Here is a 22,600-nt window from a genome sequence, read left to right on the forward strand (position 1 = left end):
GTAGGTTTGAGAGTTACTGTCCCAAAGTGCATAGCGCCATGAGAGCCGCAACTTCACCCGCACTCTTGGGGGCAAGTTTGGGGGAAGGGCTGGCACTTCATGTGTGCCACGTTTGCATTACCAAAAGCATGGCCATATAGTTTTTGTCGGAGCAGGTACGCCCAGAGATTAGCAGGTGCAAACATATGCAGGTGGTTTTCCTGGGGTAACATTCAGTGTGAGAACTGGCGTGCATTCTTCACTTTGAAAATTGGTGCAAAATGTAGTGGTAAAGATGATCTGAAGACTTTACACCTCCAAAATGAGCATACAGCAGTAATCCCTTAGGATGTATGCAAAAAGAAAAAAAACAAGACATTTCTCAGTTTTTAAAAGTTTAACTTGTGCAGCCAATACAATTGAGAACTTGTTTATAATAAGTTATTATGAATATTATACAACCATAGAATACATTTTCCTAAGACTTACTTTGAAAAAATGCATTTGTTTGCTGTGTCAGGTTATAAGTTTAACCGATGCATAAATAATCATATGAGAAATAATTTCTATGATAGACCAGGTCACGATTATGAACACTTGCCTTCCATTTTCATAAAACATTTCTGGGTCACAATATGGGCGTAGAATAGGGATGTGAATCGTGTCCTCGATCGTCTTAACGATCGATTTCGGCTGGGAGGGGGAGGGAATCGTATTGTTGCCGTTTGGGGGGGTAAAATATCGTGAAAAATCGTTAAAAATCGTTAAAAATCGAAAAATCGAAAAACCGGCACATTAAAACCCCCTAAAACCCACCCCCGACCCTTTAAATTAAATCCCCCACCCTCCCGAACCCCCCCCCCCAATAACTTAAATAACCTGCGGGTCCAGCGGCGGTCCGGAACGGGCTCCTGCTCTGAATCTTGTCGTCTTCAGCCGGCGCCATTTTCCAAAATGGCGCCGAAAAATGGCGGCGGCCATAGACGAAAAAGATTGGACGGCAGGAGGTCCTTCCGGACCCCCGCTGGACTTTTGGCAAGTCTCGTGGGGGTCAGGAGGTCCCCCACAAGCTGGCCAAAAGTTCCTGGAGGTCCAGCGGGGGTCAGGGAGCGATTTCCCGCCGCGAATCGTTTTCGTACGGAAAATGGCGCCGGCAGGAGATCGACTGCAGGAGGTCGTTCAGCGAGGGTTCCGGCGCCTCGCTGAACGACCTCCTGCAGTCGATCTCCTGCCGGCGCCATTTTCCGTACGAAAACGATTCGCGGCGGGAAATCGCTCCCTGACCCCCGCTGGACCTCCAGGAACTTTTGGCCAGCTTGTGGGGGGCCTCCTGACCCCCACGAGACTTGCCAAAAGTCCAGCGGGGGTCCGGAAGGACCTCCTGCCGTCCAATCTTTTTCGTCTATGGCCGCCGCCATTTTTCGGCGCCATTTTGGAAAATGGCGCCGGCTGAAGACGACAAGATTCAGAGCAGGAGCCCGTTCCGGACCGCTGCCGTTCCGGACCGCCGCTGGACCCGCAGGTTATTTAAGTTATTTGGGGGGGGGTTCGGGAGGGTGGGGGATTTAATTTAAAGGGTCGGGGGTGGGTTTTAGGGGGTTTTAGTGTGCCGGCTCACGATTCTAACGATTTATAACGATAAATCGTTAGAATCTGTATTGTATTGTGTTCCATAACGGTTTAAGACGATATTAAAATTATCGGACGATAATTTTAATCGTCCTAAAACGATTCACATCCCTAGCGTAGAATAGCATATACAAATTAAGGGCCGGATTTAAAAAGGTTATGTGCGCCGAGCCTATCTTAAAAAGGCCCGGCGATGCGCGTAAAGCCCCGGGATGCGTGTAAGATTCAGGGCTTGCAAAAAGGGGCGGGGTCAGAGGCTCTAGGCACAGCGGCCATTTGCCGCTGTGCCAGGGATCGGGCGCAGGCAGTTGGCCGGCGCGCGCGCAACTTACTTCAGCCCCAGGGCTGAATTAAATTGTGAAACAAAAAAAAGAAGAGAAAAAAGGTAGGGGGGAAACGGTGGGGGAGGTGGGGGAAGGCAGCACGGCTTGGTGCGGGCTCGGTGCGTGCAAGGTGCAGAATTGTGCACCTCCTTGCGTGCGCCGACCCCCGATTTTATAACTCGTGTGCGCCTGGACACATCGAATTTCATGTAGAAACATGAAGTGGCACAAGTTGGAGCCATAATCAAAATTGTCAAGATGTTAGCCTCTGTCATTGTTATCTTGGCTCATATGTACTAACCTGCAGTGCAATTTGCAAAAGAGTAAATGCCTGAAAAACCTGCAAACTGTGCATGGCATTTCATTTGCTAAATTTTGGACAAACCAGTCACTTTGTTTTCATGCAGACTTTTAACTTTTGCGAAGCACAGTACTATGGCTGGGAGTACTGAGATTCCAAGTTTTGCATACAATAAAAGTAATCCTGTGTGGAAGGATGTCCCTCCGTGTTTCAGGTGTTCCATGTATTAAGCCTACTGTGCCTGTTAGCTCACTTAGGGACCGATGCAAAAAAGTTGCGCTGAAAGCGGGTGCTGTGTTCAGCGCCCACTTTCCTAATGCGCCCCCAGGCACCTCTCCTGGGGGCGTGATGCGATATTTAAATTAGGGCTTGCACTGCTGAAGAGTTGCTAGGGGCGATTGCATGCCCCTAGCGCCTCCTTGACATTGTGCGCTGAGAGAGAGGTCCGCTGTCGGCGGCTGGTCCAGGGTTAAGAAAATGGACGCTGAATTTAACAGCATCGGTTTTCCTAACCAGCGCACATGCACAGGTTAGCAAAATGGACGCTGATAAATTCAGCATCCATTCTCCGAACCTGACTACCAGCACCTAAGTGTGTATAAATCAGTATTAAAGTGTTGGACACTTAATATTAATTTATTCACTCCTTCACTTATTGCCGATTGGTCCCTTCACTGTCACATGTAAATGAAAGGCCAATCACCTTTCAGAAGGCTGTCCTGAAAGGGGATTGGTCCTTTCACTGACAAATGTCAGTTAGCACCTATACAACCCGACTGAGCACACTGTATTGCATCGGCCCCTCAGTGCGACTAGGAAGTGCAAACATTGCGTGGTAAGAAAACCAATTGCCTGTGAAATGAGGTAACTTTCTGTTTAAAAAATTGCTACTCCATGGTTCTTTCAAACAATCCTAAAGGTCCCCTTTCAGCACAATTCCTGAGCCTTATAAATGGCAACAAAAATGATTTTTGGGCTGGTTTGGGAGATTTTCAGTTCTGATCTGTGGTGATTTACATGTATGCTTACGTTTTTTGCAAGCCATCTTAATTTGAAAGATGCTATGACAAATGGCTTTTTCAGACTGGAGAGCTAAGCAATGATATCTATAAATCGTTTTCGTGTTTCAGTTTTGTTGCTGTGGAAGTACAGACTGTCTAAAATTGCCTTTGAACTAGTTTTGCGGGCAGCACAAATTTGTGGACATAGGTTGGATTTCCCCAGAGTAGGATCTGGCTTTGCTGCCAAAAACCCCTGCAATTCTGCTTATGTTAGAGCATCGCTGGCACCATTCCACATGCATTTAGTCCACTTTCTGGTGCATTTTTAAAAAATAATATGAGGACTTATTTTTTTTTATAGTACTCTGTATTTTAAAATGAATATCTGTTGCCTAACAGCAATAATTGGTTGCAAGGTGCTTTGGGGAGATTCTGCATTGCAGTCTAATTGTAAGAATTTAATGAAGATATATTGCTAGCAGTGTGTGCTGTATTGCTGATTTCTGCTGCAACTATGAACTGATATTTCTTACTGATAACCTTTTGTCAACCCTAAAACTAAAAGCATTTATAAGGCAACAAATAATTTGGAATTTACTTAAGACTGCAAAAATGAATTTATTCTTGAATGGCTGATACACTCAGTCCAGCAATAGATTGTATGCATTTATAAATAGTGAGAAAATGGCACCATTTGGGATTGCAAAAATTCAAAAAATAGGTTTTGAGTGGTTATATAAAGAGTTAAGAGTAAAAAAAATCACTATGTTTTGTTTTTGTTGCATCTCGTTTTTAAAATTTTCCAAATTACCTCATACTTTAGGAATAAGAATTTTTCCTCTAGTTAGCCAGTGATGAGACACTGCTAGCACAATACAACTTTAGAAGCCTGCAAGCGCTCACTGGTAATATAACAAAACAAACAAACAAAAAAACATTTTAAAAAGTAATGTTTTCTGTTACAGTCGACTTTTTGTCAGTAAGCTGTGCTGCCAGATCTTTGCCTATGTGCTGACATTGCGTGCTCTTGCCTTCGATCCAGTACTTTCAGCTCAGGCAGTTATCCAAAGATGAAGTGCTTTGCTGTGGGGATTATCACTTAATTGATTTCTCCCACTGCTCAGCCAGCATCTTCCTTCTTCAGAAACTGCTACCCACAGTGACGGATTTAGGTTTTTGCTGCCCCCTAGGCACTGTCGGGACTGTGGCCCCCAAGTCCCACACCCATAAGGTTGAACAGGGGAGCAGATCCACAGATTTTGCATCAGGAATTAGATAATTCTGAAGTGCACTGACAAATATCCCATCTTTTATTTTACATTAAATAATAGTTGTCCATCTGCTTGCTTGAGGAAAATGGATCTAACAAATTAATACAGAGAGACGATCCCTGGGATGGGGGGGGGGGAAGGGGAGGAGAGGGGGATAGGACCGAAGATCAGGAGGAAAGAGAAGAGGGAGGAGGACCAGGAATGTGGTGAGAGGATAAAGATGGGGAGAGGGGGGAGGAGAGAGCGATAGAGAGGACCAAGGATGGGGAGAATGGGGGATGGGGAAGACTGAGGGAAGAGAAAGAGGGAGAGAATCAGGAATCTTGGATGGCAGAAGAGGAATGAGAGGGATGGAGGGAGGAAGGTCTTTGGGTTGGGCGGTGGGTGTGGCATCTAAGGAGAAGGGAACATTAGGAAGGAAAGTTTCAGGATCTGGAAGGTAGAATCCGAGATCAAGGGAGGGAGGATCTGAATTACAGTAGGGAGGGAAGGAGAGGGAGGTGTCCTTGCAGGGCTGACGTACTGCTCGCCTTTGCATCCACTCTGTAACCTCCCACCCAGTCATCCAATCTGGCATACACCTCCTCCCAGCAGAAATCCCTTCTCTCCACATACACTGAACCTGCCTCCCTTCTTCCAGTCCCCCCTTTCTCTCACAGACAGACATGTCCCCTGGCCAATCTCCTTTCATTCCCCGCCCTTCTCCTTACCCTCCAGTGAACCCCTATTCATTCCCTGCTAACCTCCCTGCATTGATCCCTTTTTTACGCTCTACTCCATCCTCAGCACCTCCCTTCCTCTACCTAAATGTCAGGACAGAAAAGGGGCTGGATTAGAAAGCAGAGCAGCTGTTTTCTGCTATCCCTACTCCAAGCTTACCCCCCCCCCCCCCTCCAGTTTTTTGCATGCTGCCTGAGAGGGGAAGAGCTGGCTCAGGAAGCAGAGGTTTTCTGCTAAGTGAGATTCAGTACATCTGAAAGGCAGCAAATCTTCAGCAACCCTGCTACCTCCCTCTCCCACCCCCCCCTCCAGATTTTTGCCACGGAAGGCGCAGGCCTAGTTTATCTATTGACAAATCCAGGCTGGAGTATAGACATGATAGATATTTCATCAGATGGAGAATTTTCAGTACAGTGCTATATTTTCTCCTCAAAGAAATACTATAATAAATACTAGTGTCCTTAAAGCAACACTTCAACGCAGCTTAAAGCTGCACACCTTTGAAAAATAAAGACAAATAATTGTTGATAGTTTGGTAATGTAACCATATAGCATTATCTGCAAAGGCATAGAGTGAACCAATTACAACATTTTAAGTCTGGAAATGTAGTCCTTAAAGATATCAGAAGTACATCTCGATGCCTACAATGGGGTAAAACCAGGACTGACTTTACCAGCAAAGGTTCTAAAGATTTTCTCCCAAGCGATATACAATCTAGTACTATTTATCCAGGATGGTTGAGTCCAAGGCTGTTCACATTGGGGTAGATTTTAAGACCTACGCGCACGCATCCATGTGTGCGCGCTGCACGGCGTGCACACATGGACGCGCGATTTTATAACATGCGTGTGCCGCGCATGTTATAATATCAGGGGTCTGCGCATGCAAGCGGGTGCACCCGGCCCCGCCCCCCAGACTGCCCTGCCCCTCCCCGCCCCTTTTCCGAAGCCCCGGGACTTAGCGTGCGTCCCAGGGCTTTACGCGCGTTGCCGGGCCTTTTAAAATACGGGCCTATATGTTTCATTTCTTCTGGATTGGTTTTATATGTTTTTAATGTAGACACAACTACGTTAATGTGTGTGGCATTCTGTAAACCGCTGCGATGTATTGAGTAGCGGTATATAAGAGATCTTTAAAATAAATAAATAGATAACATTGGGAATATAAGAACCTAAAAAAATGCCATCCTGGGTCAGACCAGAAGTTCATCAAGCCTAGCATCCTGTTAATGACAGTGGCCAAGCCAGGTCACAATTACCCGATAGGATCCAAAAGAATAGGTCCAATTCTTCTTGCTGATAATTGGGATAAACAGTGTCTTCACCAAGTACTAAATAATATATAAAGGGCCAAATTTTAAAAGATGCGCACGGGCGTAGATTTGTTCGCGCAACCTGGCGTGAAGCGGCCTTGGAAATCGGAACGGCTTCAGAGGGAACTTTCCTTCTGCCTCCTCCCACCCTCCCCTCCCTTCCCCTACCTAACCCGCCCCCCAGCCCTATCTAAAAAAAACCCCCATACCTTTGTTGAAGAAGTTACGCCTGCCTCCTGGCAGGCATAGCTTACACGCGCCGGCCCGCAAACCCGGGCACAGCGGCAAATAGCCGCTGTGCCTGGAGGTTCCAGCCCCGCCCCCGCCCCTCCCCTGCCCCGCCCAAGACCGCCCCTTTTTGCAAGCCTCGGGACATACGCGCGTCCCTGGGCTTGCGTGCGCCACCGAGCCTATGCAAGATAGGCTCGGTGCACGCAGGGGCAGCTTTGGGCAGCTTTTCGGGGGCTACGCGCATATCCCTTTGAAAATCTACCCCAAAATGAAATGTGTGCTTTCTTGGCTGGCCTCTTTTTTGGGGGTAGGGAAATCTCTGTTGCCTTTGATTGTTCATTTCGGGCACTCCTCATGTTGCAGCTAATACTGCCCTCAGAGGCAGTGGCACATAACTGGAACTGCTGGATTGGCCTACAGGGCTCAGAGGCAGCCGAGACGTTGGGCTGGCAGCTCTGATGGCCCTTTCTTCCTCAGCCACCTGTTCCCTTGGAGAGATGGGAGCATCTCTCTATGGTAGTGGAGGTAGTGAGGCATGCTGAATCGGTAGAGGAAGTGATAGTGGTGGCATTACAGGAGGTGGTACCATGATGGACAGTGGCGGAGGCACAGGTGGAGCAGCCAAGGGAGCAGGTAGACCTCCAGCCTGGGGAGGCACCATCCATCCTTTTGGTCCTGCAAATGCTGGTGGGGGCTGTATGCAGGGAGCCATAATATAGTATAGAGCTGGTGGGGCTTTGGCTGGCAGGGGAGCATCCTCTGCAGCATCACCCTCCACACTGCAGTCTGGGCATCAGTTTCATAGTGAATACCCTCTAGCTCCTGCTGAGCACCCTGCTTTTCCTGCTGCATGCCTTGCATTCTCTGTCCTGAGACCTGCCATCTCCTCCACCAGTCTAGTATTCAGGTCTATTAAGTGCCTCTCCACTGCACCTCCTCTTCTTGAGGAGAGATAAGGTCTTCCTCTGCAGAGCTGATTCCTCCAGGCCACCTGAAAGCTGCTGAAGATCTGGCATGTGTGAAGTGTTGCAGTTGCCTGAGTCTCAGTCGTGTCCTTCTTCTCCTCCTCCATCATGATCTGTCATTGCTTATATGTTAAATGCTCCTCTACAGGTCCCTCATCCTCTTCACTGTGCTTTTCAAGGCTAGGAGGCAGCACCCTAGAGTGATGCCTTGACTGTCAGCAGCCACTGGGTCTTGGTCCATCTGAAACATCAGGTAGCTGATCCCCTGAAGAAGGAAGAGCGTACATACTTTCAATATGCATACAATGAGGCATGTTCTCTTCACAGTCATCGGAGATGTCTGCCTAGCAGAACAGCTCCCTGGCCCCTATCTAGCACCTTCAGCTGCACAATAGACTGTACAGAATGCATTCCCATGTGCCTATTGCTGATCTGAGTGCCCTCAGTAGGAGAGAGGTTTCTTCAGACTTAGCCTGCCAGCATTTTGGCAGGATGCAATGGATGTGCAGATCTCCCCAACTGGGTGGGGTATCTTCACTGAGTGGCAGCATAGGGAGTATCTTCTAAGAGAAATATCTGTGCAGAGTTGAGAAGGTGGTTTATAGGTAAGGACTTATAGGACGTATAGAAGAGTGCACCCAAATGAAGGTCCAAATAGCTGAGGACTAGTGTACAGGGAAGTGCTAAAGACATAGGATCCTTGTCTTGGAATGCTCACTAGGTTTGGAGTCTGATCCCCCTCCAAGCAACCATACACTATAAGGAGAGTGAACATAACATAGCAGCTCATTATTAAAGCTAATATGTAATGTGGGGACCCTGGGTGGGTACTTGTTTTAACGACCTGAGCAGTTTAGTGGATCTGGAAGTGACATGACAAAGGGATATTGTTTCTATGTGAATACAGAGACTGTGGCTACACAAGGTGGAAAAGTTTCCAGGTTAAACAATCAGTTATAACTCTGTATTAAATAAGGGTTAATTTTGTCAATTATAAACCTGGTGTGCTGTATATTTAATGTGAGAGAATGTCAAAGGAGAAGGAAATATCTCTGTGCTTACCAGTACATTAGACCAAATATGTTGTTCTGCTTTTCCCAGATGTCTAGGACCCCAGGGAAGACATGAGGTATGGGGTGATATATGGCCATCCCTTCACTGGACAAGGAACATGTTTAAAAATGTGTGGTGCAAAACAAATACAAAATCTTTACATACATGCACTTTATCTGACATTTCTATAAAAAATGCTCACTTTGCTGACCTTCACGTTGAGTGAAATCCAAGTGGCAAACCCCCTTCCACAGCTGCATCCAAAATGGTGCTCAGCACCATCTATTCTGCTGTGGTGAAGGTGACCTGGATGGCAGCCCATTAGCTCTCATCTAGGCATGCTTTTTCTTGACAAGACTTTGGAGGTCCTGCCACTTGTGGATCATGTTTTTAACACTGTGATTGTTGTGATAGACTGCATTCAGCCTGTGGCAGACCTTCTCCCATATCATCTCCTTCCTGTACGAGTGCACTCTCAAGGACTGGGGGCCATGAAGGAGATGCTTACCTTCATGACCTGACAGACAAGAAAGTCCACCTCCCTTGGTAAGAAGTTGGGCTTCCTCACTAGTGCTGCACCCATTGGGACATGGTGTAAGTAGGAAGACATACACTGGTAGCCAGCCCTTTATACCCACATACACTTGTAAATTGCACATATTTGTGTATGTAAAGAGGCAGTGTATATACAAGTAAATATTACACATGGAAATAATGAAATTAGTTTGCAAATATACACGTTTGTTATTACAGCATAAATATTTGTAGTTTACACATATATATTCTATTGAAACTTGTGGGCTACTTGTATTTTTGGATTACAGCTGGATCCACCAGCTCTGGGACTGTAGGGTTCAGTCCACTGTTTCTCACTAAAGTTTGCAATGTGGAAAATACGTGAACTGGACCTGCCTGTCCCTAATGCCATTGAGCCTGTTTCTATTCCACCTACACAAGTTATATATTGGATATTAGGAAAGCATGGCAGGTGTGGATGAATACCTAATTGTCATGGTGAATTAAACCTTAGGCTAGTCTTTTGGTCATGTAATTAGCTTTTCTCTGTGTATAGAACATTGCCTTTCTTTTCCTATTTTCTATCTCTTAGTTATTTCAATGTGTGCTGTGTCTAGTTTCTATTGGCTCTCTGCAACTTATTCTACCCTATCCAACCCTTTGTCCTGTGAAACAGATGATTAAATTAACAGGTCTGAACCACCTTCAGGTGGTAGACAATATCTGATGAGTGGCTGGAATATGTTTGGTGTGAGGGTGCATATAGATTATTTCTGGTAAGGGGTGAGGGGACGAGGACAGAAAAACATTAAGGACTTCTTGATAGCTCACAGCTACTAGTTTTTATGTGAGAGTTCTCAAATATCAAAGGATCATTGATGTGTATTAGAGCAAAGGGCAATGCAGTCTTTTTGCTGGCAGATATGCATTTCAAGATAGGTTCGAGAGAGATACATGTGATATACTCCATGCAGAGTTTGGCAGATGGAATTGGGCAGCTTTCTGAAAAGACACAGAATCTTACAAGCCAGGCCAACCAGTGTGAGCATAGAGAGAGGGGTAGGCTGGTTGCTGTAAATTTCTCAGACACCTGTATTAAATTTGGTAGGCCTTCAATCTCTGTAATAAAGGAAAGATAGCATTTCTTTTCAGTGACATCTGAAGCCTATGGGGCTTGGAAAATAACCTAGCTGACCTTTCTGCAGCAACCTGCTTCCAGTGAATGCAGCTCATATCAGAATATCTATGAGACTCCTCTTCTCTGGTGTAAAATGTGCTGATTTAGAAAGAGCCATCTCCTGTGTGCTCCTTATCATCGTATGCTATGATTTTTGTTAAGGGGATATATAATTGTTACTTTAAAAATTAAACTCCTGCTTAGGTCTTAGCAGCACTCTTATCTAGTGCCCTTTGGTGGAGAAAGTGGTACATGTGGATTTTAACTTCGGATTTGAGATCTCTCTTATTGTTAACAGTTTAAGGTGTGCATGGCTAGCATAACTGAACCAAATATAAATGCTGATGTAAGGGCTGATAACAGAAGGTTAATAATGAACATGTGAGCCCATATGCATGCAATTATGAATTTGCACACAATTCTTTTAAACTTAACCTCCCTGTCTAATAATTCAGTGACTTTGTGTAATATGGTTATCCTGAAAATCAGACCTGTGCATTGTCCTTGATGATTGAGTTTGAGAACCCCTAATTCAGAATATTTTCTGCTACACTGACTTGTTGAGGTAATTAAAAAAAAAAAAGCTTTGATCAAGCTTCACTGGACAGATTTCATATTTTTCAGAGCTAATCAGAATTGATGTACCTAATTCAAGAACAAGTAATGTATGAAGAATTGCAATAACAGACATACCAGTCCATTTAGATTATTAACCATGCATGCCAAATATATCTAATTATCATTTGTCAAATTTAACCACATATTATAATCTTACTATCAAACTAATTATCATAACTGGTCTATGGATGGGCCCTTGTAAAAACTGCTATAAAATGAACATTTTAAAATGTTGGTGTGAGATTGAATTTCAGCATTCATGACATATTTTTATTCTTCTTCTGATCTTTGAGCTGGCAAATCCAATCTTCTTCATTGACATGGCTGATGTTGGCGTTACATACAAGCAGGTCGATATTCAAGAGAGTTTGTCTGGGTAACCTTTGAGTTATCTGCCAAGTTTTAGATTTCCTGCCTTTCTCAGTGGTGAAATTTTAGCCCGCTAAGTCATTAGCGGGCTAAAATGTATCCGGATGAAAGGAGGCAGGCTGGTGGTGAATGATGTGGGTGGGTAGACAAAAATTATCTGGCTAGAGTCAATATTCACTTATTCAGTGTTAGCTGCGTAAATTTAACCAGGGAAGTTTTGTTGGTCAAATACTTTGCCTGGATATGGATACATACTTTAGCTAGGTATATTCAGCAGAGCACTTACCTGGATAAGCTCTGCCGAATTACCAGGTGAGCCTGCCTTGGTAACTTTTCTACTGGCTAGCTCAATGTTGATTTCAAGGAAATATGAGCTAGAAATACTAAGGGGGAGTTTCTCATTTAGAGTCTATGGGGAAATTGCTGAATATATCTGGCCCTTTGTTCTTCATTTTACAAGAATACCAGAAATAATCTCACTTAAAAAAAATTGTCTGGGTAACTAGAATAATTTGAAAATGTAGAGACATTCGTTATATTGTTAATAACGGTTATCTCCTAACCAAATAAATAATTCCAAATGCAAGTCTTAACACAAAAGGGCACCTTGCCCGGGCCCTTCTGCTGTTGGATACTCAGATGTTTTGGGATTGGTGTCAGGAGGGAGCTGAGGAGAGTTACTTCCAGAGACCAGATAGAGCTTAAACAAATAAAACAATTGAACGCTAGGTTTCAGCTTGGTGGACGGGATGGGAGGGAACCAGAGGCTTTCCCTTGCAGTGCTTGTCTGTTTCCATGTCCCAACATCCTTTGGTGATTTTTTTTGTTTTGCTTGTTTGGATTGCATTTCAGCGAGATGAAGCAGAAACTGGATGAAGAAGGCAGCAAGTGCAGCCTCCTCGCGAAGCAGCAGAAGTTCAACGAGCACTGCTGCATCCGCTGCTGCGCCCCCTTCACGTTCCTCCTCAACTCCAAGCGGCAGTGCCTGGACTGCAAGTACAACATCTGCAAGGGCTGCAGTTCCTACGAGAAAAAGGAGAAGGCCTGGGTCTGCAACGTCTGCCAGCAGGCAAGGTAGAGTAAGGACTCCTGTGTCCTACGGCTTTGGTACAAAATGACTGTGTGTGAACCTGAAATCCCAAGAGTGGCAATGGCGTCGCAGTTTGGCAGCCCTGTCCTTGAACTCTTCTGGTATCTGCATGCCGGCAGTGTTGTTCACACAGATATAGGGCAGGAATAGGAGTCATAAGTGGGGGGGGGGGGGGGGGAGGAGGCTGCTCTGCAGGCCAGATGCTGGCTTGTTTGCCAAAAAAAAAAGCTTTCATTAAGAAAGGTTTAAAACAAACATTATTATGAAGCCTTGATGGAATCGCCATCATCTCCAACCCTGACACAATCTCAGCATTTCTCAGCACCCATTTTTTTTTAAACATAACCATGTTTAGGCCTTCTGATGTCCAGTTGCCATATAATTTGTGTATGGATTTCTATCCCCCAGGGCCTGCTAAATTTGTGGCAGAGTGTCCTTTGATGCAAGGAGGTAGACTCCTCAATAAATGTTGAAAGGTCGAATAATTTCTATTTGTGCACCAAAGTAGTATATGAATTTGATAGTAATATGTAATCCTTGGGAGAATTTAGCAGTAAATTTGAGCTGATATTTTCTGAGAGAGTTACTTTAGAAAGAACATGTTGTGCCTCTCTGCCTTTTTAGGTACATCATGATCTGCATAAAATTATGCTATAAATGCAAGTGAAGGTAATGGTTGTTCGTCTTTATAGCTTGAAGGATTGCCTTAATCTATCCTGCATTTTCCAGTCAGCACCCAACAGGGCAAGCCTGGTAATGGGGGCCTCAATTCCTCAAAATCCGGGAACTGTGTATATGGCTGGACATCTGAAGATATTCAGTTCAGCAATGTTTTTCTCACATTGCAAAAAAGAATAGATTGGCCATTTTATGCTATTTAATTCTGTCCTGCAAAGATTTGTTCCAGGATGCTTTTTGCACAGCTGTGAAATTTACAGGATAGACATTAAATATACTGGCTGACTTTCTGTAACACAGTTTTGAAAAAAAGTACTTGTAATATCTTCAGCTTGCTTCAGATAATCAGATTTACAATACAGACATGAAGAATGTCATAACAATGTAACAAAAAGATGAGGGCAATATGGTTCAGGATATTGCTTTGTCTAGATTCTGTGAAGTGCGCTTTTTGCATCATGATTTGTTTTTACTTTTAGGGTTGTTAAGGTTTATTTTGTAACATTATGGTACTATATCACAGAAGGTAAAATCCTGTCTCCTTAATCAATAATAACACCTATCACTTAAGGACACAATGTAATGCATACAAAATGTTTTATTTTATTTATACAAAATTTATGTAAACAATGTTTTTATATATTAAAAAAATATTCCCCATTTCAACCACACATACTCACACATACACCCCATTCATTCAATTTTCCCCATTCCATATTCCAACAATTAGGATCCTATATTGTTTCGCCTTAGGGCCTCATTTTCTAAAGTATTGCAGGCCTGCAATACTTTAGAAAATCGCGCTAACGGGGGGAGCGGGGGCCGAAGTGGGGAGGGGGGCGGTCCGGCAGCGATCGCACCTCCGCGATGCGATCGCTACCGGCATCGCGCCCAATAACTACACCATAGAAGGTGTAGTTATTGGGTGCGAAATAGCCAGCGAAAAGGCCCTTACCTTTGCGCTGTGCGTGCCGTCCTCGGGGAGTCGGCCCCGGTGACGCCCCCGACTCCTCCTCTTCCGGGGCCGACTCCGCCCCGATTTCAGTAGCGCAGGCCTGAGTTCTTTCACTAGCTATCGCAGGCTTGCGCTAAGAGCGCAAGCCTGCGATAGCTTTGGAAAATGAGGCCCCTAGTCAGGCTTCCTCAGGGAATACCACAAAAACAAGCTTTACAAATTTTTCTAAAATACAATCTCCATTGCTGAAGTAAATTCCCCTCTTTTTTTAAGGTATATTCATCTTCTTAATCTTTACTTGTTCCTTCCAGTGCGTCATATACATCAACTATTTTCCCCACGAGTGTTCTAAGCTCTTTCCTCTGTTATTCTTCTCTTGTCACACTCTCAATTTATACCCACCAACACCTCTTGCACCAATATTCTGTTACTCCACCAAAATTTCCACTTCATTACTTTCCTATTGATGAATCCCGATATTATACTCTGTGTCTCTGTTTTGCCACACGGCTTATACAAAAATATCCATCTGCCACTTCTGTTTTTTTAACCATCCATTTAACCAAAAACTTCACCACACCACTAAACCTGTCCAAAAATGCCGCACCTGCAGGACAGGGAGCGGCATCCCTAGGTTCAGTGGTAGATTTTATACAGATTTTATATATTTTATATAGATAAAATAACATGGCTTGCCAGAAAAAAATCGAAAGCCACATTATTTTCCTGAAACTAAGTTACAACTCAGGGATATTGGCAAATCTCTCTAGAATGCTCTTGTAAGGAGAAGAAAGCCTTTACCACCCAACAAAGCCTTTTTCATCCTAATGCCCTTTGGCTGTCATGGTGCTTCTGTAAAATTTCAATGCCACAATATCATGTTGAAGCCTCACCAAGCACACACTGCTGCATGTCTTGAAGACAAATGGGCCGATTCTGTAAAGTGCGCTGGGCAGTGCTCACTGTTCAACATGCGTTTTCGAGGGGCGCCTACTACCCCTTATACTGTGTAAGGGGTTTAGCGTCTTGAAAACTCGCGACCATACCCCCTGAAAACTAACAGCGCTCATCACCATGCAAATGCATGTTGATGAGCCTCTTAGTCAATCACCTGGCATTCTGTAAGTAAAATGTACGGCCAATCCACACATTTTATGCTCATATTTATGAGCAGCTCGGAAAAGTGTACAGAAAAGGAGAAAATACTATTGTTCTGTACAGCCTCCAACTTAATGTACTAGCGATATTAAGTCGGAGGAAGCAGAAATGTAAAACAAAAATAAAATTAAAACATAAAAAAAAAAATGTGCCGGCCAATCTGGTTAGGAGATAAGACGCTCAATTTTACTGGCGTCTGTTTTCCTAACCAATCGCTGTCGGCGGGTTCAGAAAACCGACGCTCGTAAAATTGAGCATCGGTTTCCTGAACCCGCCGACAGAGCCACCTCTCCTGGGCCAAGGATGCGCTAGGGGAGCGTAATCATCCCTAGTGCCTCCTTTTAGCGCGACCCCATTCTCCTGTGATGTTTACTGAATTGGCCTGATTGTGGTTTATTTGGGTAACTGGGGTATGCATCTTCCTTCAGTAGAGGCTGTGCCAAAATGGCTGGTCTGATAGTGAACCTAAGAGAGAAGAGAATCAATGAAGAATAAAAAAAAACAGAAAAGGAAGTGTACTGATTCACACTGAATGTTTATTCTTGGAAGATGTGGAATATAAGATTTTAAACAAATAAAATACATAAAAACTGGAGAAAAGTGAAGAAATAAAAAAGGCCAAATAAATATTCCAGAAACATGTAAGAAATTTTGGGGAAATAATTTTCAGGGGACTTTTCACCGCCGTTTCTGCAGGTAAAACGTGTTTTGCCAGCAGAAGTAGGTTTTTTTTTTATACTTGCTCATCCTTTATGCAACTAAAAGTCTGGGTGTTATGGGATAACAGGCCTTTTCGCCAAATACAGTGGAGGCATTTTCAGAGACGAGCTGTAGGTGGAGGAAGCAAGAATACCAGTAATTTTGAACTTTCAACACTATACATGTTGTTTTGCTTGTAAAAGTATCTGCAGAAAAGGCAGAAAACAATCTCTCTGGCAACACTCAAAACAATTGTATGTGTTTACTTTTGCTTTGATCACTCGAGCAAACCCCATGAATGAAAAAGTATTTGAAGGGTTTGCACCAATATGGTCAGTTTAATTATTGCCACCTTTATTTTTAATGGACAAGGTTTTACAACTGAAAGTTTTAGCAAATATCGACTTTTTGTGTCATGTAAAATCTATGCCAATTTATGTACATGTGTTTATTTATAAATATTAATAGGCTACCTTCCCAGTTCATGAATCACCCAAAGAGGTTTACAGTTCCAACATACATTCTGAATTGCTGCCAAATCTTCTAACTAGGGCTTCTCACCTGGTTTGGTGACACCACAGTCAGTCAGATTTTCAGGATCTCCACAATGAATTGCATGAGGTAAATGTGCATATCCTGGGTCTTCATTACACTTAAATCTCTCTCATGCATATTCACTGTGGAGATCCTGAAAACCTGGCTGTGGAGCTACCAGGACAGGACTGGGAAGCCCTGTTCTAACCATTATTATGGAATCTACTCATGACTTGCCACAGAGAAAGGAGGCGAAGGGGGTGTCTTGAATACGATGAGCATGAGAACAATTTAACACAAATAGTGATAAATGAGGCCTAAGTTAACTTCTTATTTGTTCAAGTTTCATAATTAGAGTTCATAAGAGAAACCCACTTAGTTGTTTTGTTGCTAAGATATGTGTTTGAATTAGTTATTATCTTCAAATTTTTAACAGGTTCCAGTGATTTGCTTTATTATCAGATCAGTAGTAATAAAATTCCACTCTAGCAATTCTGTAATGTCATTTTAATGCTGCTTTTGTTATCTTTTTGATGTAAAAGGGATAGTCTTTGTCATAATGAGGCTGTGCTAATAATAAAGAGGGTAATGTTCAAAGATATTTCCTAGGGAACTTTCAGATTTTATTTTATTTTGCTGGGAATTTCAATGTGATGATAAAAAAAGAAAAATTAAAAAAAAATTACTTTGCTATAACACACAAGAACAAAGTCAGTGGAAAAGTAATTCATTGAATTTTTTTTTTTTATCATCACTTTGAAATCTCCAGGAAAAATAAAATAAAAACTGAAAATGAAGGTCCCTAACATTTCTCCAAGCAAACCAGTGTTTTACCTGAGGTTATGACCTTTTATAAAATTACCCAACAGATATGCAGGTAAAAGTACCCACATAAGTCCTTATGTGCACCCTTTTACCTGCATTCAGGAGAGGTATGCGGGGGTAGGGGCTTTGACGGGATTTTCATTCATGCACATGCTTTCAGGCGTTACAAAGTATGAGACCGATGCAATACAGTTTGCTCAGCCGAGCGCACTGTATAACCTGCAGTTGGACGTGGGTTGTATAGGCGCTAATTATTCCCCTTATACAATAAGGGGATTAGCGCCTCTACAACGCACGTCCAACGCGGAGTGAATCTAATAGCGCTAATCACATGCAAATGCATTTGATTGAGGCTATTAGCATTCACTCCAGATGCAAAAATAAAAATGTGTGTCTAGGAGCAGGTGTTAATTGCTGAGCCTCCTTAAACCAGTACAGAAAAGCAGAAAAAACTGCTTTTCTGTACTGCCTCCTACTCTTAATATTGTTGCGATATTAAGTAGGAGGCAGTACTCGGCGTCAGTTTTCTTAACCAGCAGAGGGCCGACGCACTCGGGCTCTCCTTAGCAAGGAGGCGCTAGAGGCGCGCAAGCTAACGTGTCCCCCTAATTTAAATATTGCAATGCGCCCCCAGGGGGGTGCCTGAGGGTGCATTAAGAAAGTGGGCGCTGACTGATCAGCACCCTCTTTCTGCGCCAAAGTATTGCATCGGCCCCTATGTATGTAAATTTGCATGGCCAAACTGCTCACACCAAATAGTAAGTATAATTGTGTGCATGCGGTTTTGCCAGGATAATTTTCAAGGGAAACCCTTGCTCGGTGGTTTTGTGCGGTGCCTATGTTTAAGGACAACCACTTTGTAATTGTCCCTCTTTATAGCCCCGTATATTGCTCTTTATTATTCATTCTTTATGTCCATTTTTACTTTTTAATCCTTTTTTATTATTATTTTACTTCCCCCTGGCTGCTTATCTGACCCAACCAACAATTTTTTGCTTCATGTGCTTATCTAGGCTGCCGCCCTTATTGCTTCTTATGGGTTCAGATCCGCCTGCCCGGTGGGACTTGTGTGCGTGCGTCACAAGTCCCACCTTTGAAGCCGCTTCGGTGGAAACCTAGGGGGCGTCCCCGTTTGATAATGTTATTGGACTCCTGTTTTTAAGCTCCTGCTTCGCCCCCAGCAAGCCGACTTGGCAACAAGTTCCGTACGAGTCCTACGCCTGCCTCTTGTTCCTGAGATGTCGCTCCTGCCTGCTTCGTGGACCCTGTCTGGCACCCACTCCTCGGGGATCAGTGTGCGCTCTACAAGGACTTGCTCCCTGGCCTACCCCACTCCTCGGGCTGGCCCCGCGCCTCTTGTGTCATATCTGGCTCCTGCTCTATCTCTCAGCTCTCCTTGGGAACTACTGCAGCGACTTGTGAGTCCTCAGCTGGCCTTCCCCGCTCCTCAGGGTTGCGCCATATTATTCAAGACTGTTTGCGCCTTCTGCTCCTCAGGCCGCACTCACCTATTCTCAGATCACCCTGAGCTTCCCTGCTCCTCGGGGCTTGCTCCTGGATATTCTACCATTGACAGCTGTCCCGCTCCTCAGATCCATTTCTCTACTACTCAGCCAGCTACCCTCCAATCTCCAGGTACCTGTCTATGTGAGCTGCTGGATTTGGGCTCGGGCTCTCTGCCCTGTGGGTTTGCCCACACTCGCCCGTCTATGCCCACTACACTTTAGCTCTGCCCTTCGGGGCTGTCCTATTGGAGTATCTCCTGCTTGGCTGTTCGGGCGCCTACTGCCCTGTGGTCTGCCTGGCGCCTTCTCTCACCAGACTCTCCAAGTACTGTCAACAGTCTGCTACCCTACGGGGGTCACCTCCTGGTCTCTGGGGTTCTCTCCATGACTGTGCACAGAGCTTCTCTACACTCCATTATCTCGCCTCCTGATGGTGTGGACCTGTGGGGCTCCTCCCCACAGGCTGTGTAAACTCGCACCTTGGCCTAAGGGTACACACACACACACACACACCAATCATAACAGATTGCCGAGTCCATGGACCTGGCAGAGGTTTCAGCTCTGCAGGCCATACCTGGCCTGGCACAATGGATCAGCGACCAGCAGAAATTCTTGGAGTCCCTGGCCACTGCCATAGACAACCTGAGCTCTCACTTAGATACTGCAGTGACTGCATCAGCTACATCTATCAAGCTCAATACCTCTACCTGTTCTCCGGCTCCTCGTCTGTGCTGCTACTGGCACCATCACACTACTCAGGAAACCCTGTCATGTGTCGAGGCTTCCTGAACCAATGCAATATGCATTTCTGTTTGCAACCTGCATACTTCCCAGATGTGATCACCAAGACCACGTACATCCTGGCTCTTTTAGAAGGCAAAGCCCTGGCCTGGGCATCACCTCTCTGGGAGCAAGCAGACCCCATCCTTCAGGACCTTCCAGGTTTCTTGGCTCTGTTTCGGTCCGTCTTCGAAGACCTGGCCGGTGTGCCGTCTCTGGGTCAACTCTCCTGCACCTTCAGCAGGGCTCTCGCCCTTTAACGGACTACGTCATTGAATTTCGAACACTTGCATCAGAATTACAGTGGGACTCCGACTGTCTGCGCTCTATCTTCCTGGAGGGCTTGAGTCCATGCATAAAGGATTAACTGGCTGCTCACGAATTGCCTACTTCCTTGGACTCCCTTGGCTTGCTTCCTGATTCCGCTTGATCATCATCTGTCCTTATCTCTGCCTAAACATTGACATCTACCTGGACATCCATGCCTAAGTCCAGCCGGCGCCAGCAAACAAAGGCTCAACCTAAGGGGAATGAGGGCTGGTATTGGTGAAGATCCAACTGGGTCTCCACTCCTGTCCACTCTGCCTACTGACAGTTGGGACCTGCAGGACTCCTCCCTGCAGGCTGTGCCAACTCTCCCTTGGTCTAAGGGTCTACACTCCCAACAACATGAATAATGGAGGTATCAGAACATTTAGATAATGAACTGAATGGACTAGCTGATCCCCCATCTGAACATATCATGTATTAGCTAATCTTACTGGAAGTCAAGCATGGTATATTCCAATCTGACTGCAAAAGGGATTAGAGATGTGCATTTGTTTTGAACAAATGCAGAAAATGTAATAAATGAGGCCATTTATGGTTTGTACAAATCGTACAAATCAAATATAGGTCTCGGAGGAATATACACAAAAATGTTCATGTAGATTCATATTTATTCCATGCAAAATAAAGAGGGGCCACCATTGGAACCAGGCCTTCACCTAGTCCACTCCCCATGTCCCAGCCCTGGCTGAGGCTGAGTCCCAGTCAGTGAAGACCAGGCTTGAAGCTGTGGCCCGACTTAGGCCAAGTACTGATTGCAAAGGCCCAGGCCCTGGCCTAGGACTAGGTCCAACCAGATCTGAGTTGCCAAAAATCAGGTATAGGCACAAGAACTAGGCCCAATTCTGATGCCCAGGTCTTGCCAAGGCTAAGTCTAGGTTGCTGAGGCCCCATCCCAGGGAATAGGCCTAGGCCCAGAACAGATGCCAGAGTCCTGCTAAGGCCAGATCCCATTGCCAAGCCCTGAGTGTGGGGCTAGGTCTAAGCCTGAAGCCAGAGCCTAACCCAAGGCTCAGTCCCGGTGGCTGAAGCCAAGGCCTAGGCCTGGAGGCTCAGGAGTAGGCCTTCTGATATCTTCTTTTCTTGATCTGGCCACTTAAAATGATGTCCTTCTTCTGGAGGACATGCCACAGTGATGTTGCTGCAGTACTTTCCTCCTGGGCATTTTGTTCTATAGCAGTACATTTGTTGTCCAAGCAGAGGGTGTTATTTGTAGTCACTGCATCAAGCAAAGAAGATATCAGAAGGCCTGTTCCTAGGCCTAATCCAAGAACTCAATGACCAAGACCTGGCCTAATCTAGGGGGTCCACTGTCGAACCCAGGCTTAGGCCTGAACCTCTGCATCCAGAACTTGCCCTCAGACTGGGCCGCAGTGTCAGGCCTAAGTCTAGGCCAAGGCCCAGGCATTGGTGATCACGATTCAAGCTTGGCCAGCCTCTGCATTGCACTCGGGCCAAGGAATTGGCCTCAGGCTTCGGCCAGTGGCTTGGCAATCAGGACCCTTCCTTGGGCCAGGCTTGGGCCTCAGTGAATGGGACCTGCTTCGGCCATGTCCAAGCATCAGACCGAGGCCTAGGTCCAGACCCAGGCCTCAGCAACTGTTTCCCAGTTTTGGCCAGAACCCAGTGTCATACCTAGGCCCTGGCATTTGGTTTAGGCTTCAGGCCTATGCCTGGGCTACCATTTTTCTTTTCCAATGAAGTCAATGGGGCCTTCTCCTATTGACTTTATTTATTTATTTATTTAATTTCTTTTACTATACCGATGCTCAAGACTAGGTCTTATCGTACCGGTTTACAATGTAACTGAGGGGAAACCAATTAACATCAAGGTAGAAAGTAAAGTTACATTAAACAGGGAGCGTAAAACCTGGGCAATGGAAGACAGTACAGAGTTTAAACTAAGAAACAATTAGAGAGAGATAAATATATAAATCAACAAAAAACTGTAGGATACATAAACATAGGTTACTTGAAAGTAAAATAAAAAACAAATGGAATGAAACAACAAATTTTATTTTTCTTCCAAAACTAATGAAATGAAATGAGCCACCCATGACATTAACCTATGAAATGAAACTTATTTTTTGAGGTTGCATATCCCTATAAGTGATTTTGTTGTATTTTACAATTGTGCTACATGACTTTCTAACTATGCACTTTTCCTAATTTATAAATTGTGCTATTTACTCACAAAATTGCAATAATACATCCACTCCTTGCTTAAATATATTAAGGGATGAATTTTAAAAGTGTTGCTCACGTTAAAAGGCCCAAGTGTGCGATTATATGGGCCGTGAATGAGCAAGATGTATTTTAAAAGCCATAAATTATGTGCGTATTTGCACATTCACAAGAAAAAAAAGGGATACAGTTGGGGTGTGTCGGGGCATTCCTGGGCGGGCTCGAAGTTTACACATATAAATCTGTATTTTAAAGCCAGTGGCAGCAGCGCATGGCAAGCTATTAGCCGCGTATTTACTTCTGCTCTTGATAAGGTGTAAGTCTTTATACATCTCTGTTTAGACCCATCATCAGAGCAGGAAGTAATGGCGTCCATGCCTCTGCGAGGAGGCTCGGGGA

At 44.7% G+C, this 22,600-nt stretch overlaps 1 protein-coding gene across 6 annotated transcripts in view; it reads left to right on the forward strand.

The window, feature by feature from the left end:
* MYRIP (myosin VIIA and Rab interacting protein) overlaps positions 1 to 22,600 on the forward strand; it is a 627,821-nt gene that overhangs the window by 285,443 nt on the left and 319,778 nt on the right. For all 6 annotated transcript variants that reach the window (XM_029589668.1, XM_029589670.1, XM_029589666.1 and 3 more), the window contains exon 3: positions 12,319 to 12,540. In XM_029589668.1, coding sequence (XP_029445528.1) covers positions 12,319 to 12,540 — 222 coding nt within the window. The remainder of the gene's footprint in view (positions 1 to 12,318; positions 12,541 to 22,600) is intronic.

This window comes from Rhinatrema bivittatum, chromosome 2, assembly GCF_901001135.1.
Source record: "Rhinatrema bivittatum chromosome 2, aRhiBiv1.1, whole genome shotgun sequence".
NCBI lineage: Eukaryota > Metazoa > Chordata > Amphibia > Gymnophiona > Rhinatrematidae > Rhinatrema > Rhinatrema bivittatum.